Source organism: Epinephelus moara, chromosome 10 (assembly GCF_006386435.1).
Source record: "Epinephelus moara isolate mb chromosome 10, YSFRI_EMoa_1.0, whole genome shotgun sequence".
In the NCBI taxonomy this organism is placed as follows: Eukaryota; Metazoa; Chordata; class Actinopteri; order Perciformes; family Serranidae; genus Epinephelus; species Epinephelus moara.
In genome coordinates, this window is record NC_065515.1 from 15,130,105 (window position 1) to 15,133,671 (window position 3,567).

A 3,567-nucleotide genomic window follows, 5' to 3' on the forward strand; every position below is an offset into this window, starting at 1 on the left:
GCAGTTTTCATCCTCACTGCAGATTATATTAAGAACCGTCGGCCGCACAGCTTCCCTCCAGGACCTCGGGCATTTCCTGTTGTGGGCAACATATTCACTATGGATTTCAACAGGATCCATGAGAGTATGACACAGGTAGATCATAGATATCAAAAATGTCTTATTAATGCAACTGATAGGACTCATGTTTATATTAAGCACCATGCGCTGCCTTTTTCCTCTCACTCATCTACTCTCAGTTAGCAGGGAAATATGGAGACGTGTTCAGTCTGCGAATAAGTCATTACCATGTTCTTTCTTCATGAATTGTCATTATGATTCTAACCACCAGGGAGTTATAATAATCCCCAATCTGACCTTGGTGCTGTTCGACAAGAAAGAGGGGAAGACTCCCAACACCTTCAACCCAGGACACTTTCTGAACGAGGAGGGCAAGTTTGTGAAGCCAGCTGCTTTCATCCCTTTCTCTGCTGGTGAGGAGCAACACAATGTTTTGTTTTTTTCAGTATATTTATCTGTTTAGACAGGAGCCTGGAGCATGTCCCAGTGTACATTGAGACTCTACAGTGCACATGAGTGCAGATTTGTCCAGAAAGAACTCTGATGATCAAGAAAAGAACAACATACCTACATTCATCTTGTGTTGAATGCCAGTCACTGATCACTGCAGTGTCATCCTAGGAATACTTGACTTTTGCCCTACCAGTGGGCACCAACAGAGCCAAACATTGGCAATGTTTGACTAATTATTTTGGTGAACCTCTGACCTTTTGTCTAAACCTGAAATCAGGACAAAGTTTGTCATGGTTAACCCAACAGTTAGCAGTTCTGCTCCTTAGAAAGACCTTACAGTATGAGAATGTCTACTGCTGTTGTCTTAGATTAGTATAAACTCTGGGCCAAAACTTGTGTCAAAGACATTTTCAGTTTGTTTCTGTTTGTTTTCCTGTCTCAGGTAAGCGGGTGTGTCTCGGAGAGAACCTGGCCAGGATGGAGCTTTTCCTCTTCTTCACCTCCTTCATGCAGCACTTCACCTTCTCCACGCCTGCTGGGGTGAAGCCTGTGATGGACTATTGCTTTGGTGTGACTCTGGCACCATGTCAATATGAAATCTGCGCAACCTCATGCTAAGAGTAAATTTGACATAACAAATATTCAAAAAAGTAATAACTTTTTGTCATTATGTCACTATGAGGAGGTTTAGTAAGTACATCAAAATGTTGCTTGGCTTCAATTCTAGATCAAATATTTTTTTAAGGCTAGATAAGACCTTCTCTTTTGTCTGAACGAGACATGAGTCACTTTGTCTTTTTGTTGATTTCTCTCATTTAAGTCAAAAATGTGTGATACATCTCAAAAAAGTTTATGAAGTTACAGTTGATTTCTAAGACATGCCAAAGAGGATATGGAGGTCGATTTTTGTTATGTATTATAACTCATATAATGACATGGCAAATCAAATTTTTTAAGATTTTTTTTTTAACTTAGGAGTTAAAGCAGGATTTTAAAATTTAATTTTGGGGGATTTTTACCAACTAAAGAACATGAATAACGGTAAAGAATATTGCCGTGGTCAACAACTAAAAAAATGAAAGCCATTCAGTTCCTGTACAGTTGTTGTAAATGGGGAATTTAGCTATACCAGGCTGTCAACATGTGTATTTCTGCTTTAAAATTCGGGGTCTATAAGGTTTGAGGGGTTGACTTGCTTTTGGAGACAGCCTCATGTGGCCATTCGAGGAACTGCAGTTTTAGGCACTTCCACATCGGCTTTATTTTTTAGCCCTACAGATTGCAGCCTGATCAGAACCACAGAGATTCCTTTTTCACCACGACAACCATATTCCCTCTGAACAACTGTCTGGTGAATAAGTGGTTGTGTGCTAGACGCACATTACTCCAGATGACGGCTGGAATCAAGCTGCAGCCTAATGTCAAATGTGTGTCTGACTGCTTCAGGTGAAAGAAGGAGAATCTGCATCAAATCAAATGAGCTCACTGTTCACCTCAACTTACCTGGCATTTGACATGACATTGTAAATGCCACCAGACGTCAAATAAACACAGCCGTCACATGGGATTAAATTCCTTATTGTTAACAATAGAATAATTGTTATCCACCTTATTCCTAGCCCCCATGATACCTTGCATGAATTATGTGTGCAACTTCTGGCGTTGAACTGAAACTGTACTGACGCTGAGTGGCGGCCCTAAAGTTTTGCGGATTTTTACCAACTAAAGATCATGAAGTAGGGTAAAGAATATTGCTGTGGTCATGTGAAAACCTTGCAACCACTCTGGGTAAATAGGCTATATAGGATTATATACAACTGTTACATAACACAACAACTAAAAAAATAAAAGCCATACTCAATTCCAAGAAAAAGTCCTACATTTAAACTCCTTTACAAAGGTCAAAGTACTCCCGCTGTAAAATGGCTCCTGTGACTTATTTCATTCGTACATATTACTTGATTAGAGTATTACTGATAAATCAATGCATAAATAGCATTTTGTAGCTTCTCAAGGTGGTGTTAGTTTTATGGGGACTATTTTTTTTTGCTGAGGGGACTGGGAACCAAAGGAACATACAATCTATCAGGGAGTTTATTAGATAATGAAGGACAAATAGTGTGGGAAATAAGAAAAACTAATTTCTGCACAAATTTGTATTTCTGTCCTACTTTTATCTTTTTGTGAAATTTATAATCTCTGGGGGTTTAATCTGAGAAGTTCAGAGGGTAAATCTCTCTTTGGTGGAACTGCTAAGGTATGGAAGCCCATTTCCGCCACTTGATGGAAAAAAATAAGATCTACGAAGTCAAAATAATGAGATACTAAGTCAAAATAATGACTTACTAAGTCAAAATAATGAGATACTAAGTCAAAATTATGACTTACAAAGTCAAAATAATGACTTACTAAGTCAAAATAATGAGATACTAAGTCAAAATTATGACTTACAAAGTCACAATAATGACTTACTAAGTCAAAATAATGAGATACTAAGTCAAAATTATGACTTACAAAGTCATAATAATGACTTACTAAGTCAAAATAATGAGATACTAAGTCAAAATAATGACTTACTAAGTCAAAATAATGAGATACTAAATGAGATACTAAACCAGCTGGAATAAGGCTGTTACACTGACAAACTACATGGTCATGGTATGGTATGAACATGTGTCATATAGGATGTGAACTTGAAGGTCCTATGCAGAGTCCTGATCTCACCTCTAAAGAAATGACCCTCTGGATAAACTGGAAAGCTAATGAGAAGGATAAATCAAAAAAGGCAAAGAGAAACATGTCTTTATATGATCATATAAAACACTATGAATTGCATTTAGAATTAGTTGAAAGTCCAACGTGCCCCTTCCATGGATTAAAAAGATATGATCACATCTTTTTTTGCAAAGCAGAAGCTCATTCTTCTGACAGACCAGGAACAACACTTCCAGGCAGTATATGTTGGTATGCTTTTGCTAGTTGTTGGTGGATGACACAGTCAACAATAAGACTGATATCAGATCATTTGAAGTGGGCTGTCTATTTGTGTTATAT

General features: G+C 37.7%; 1 protein-coding gene across 4 annotated transcripts in view; it reads left to right on the forward strand.

Annotated features, from left to right (window-relative positions):
• Positions 1–3,567, forward strand: part of LOC126396432 (cytochrome P450 2J6-like) — a 24,062-nt gene that overhangs the window by 11,499 nt on the left and 8,996 nt on the right. Inside the window, exon 9 of one of the 4 annotated variants that reach the window (XM_050054501.1) lies at positions 956–3,548. The exons of the other annotated variants lie outside the window; for them this stretch is intronic. Within the exon in view, the coding sequence (XP_049910458.1) occupies positions 956–1,131 (176 nt within the window). The 3' untranslated portion in view covers positions 1,132–3,548. Of the gene's footprint in view, positions 1–955; positions 3,549–3,567 lie in introns of those variants that run through there. 4 annotated transcript variants of the gene reach the window in all.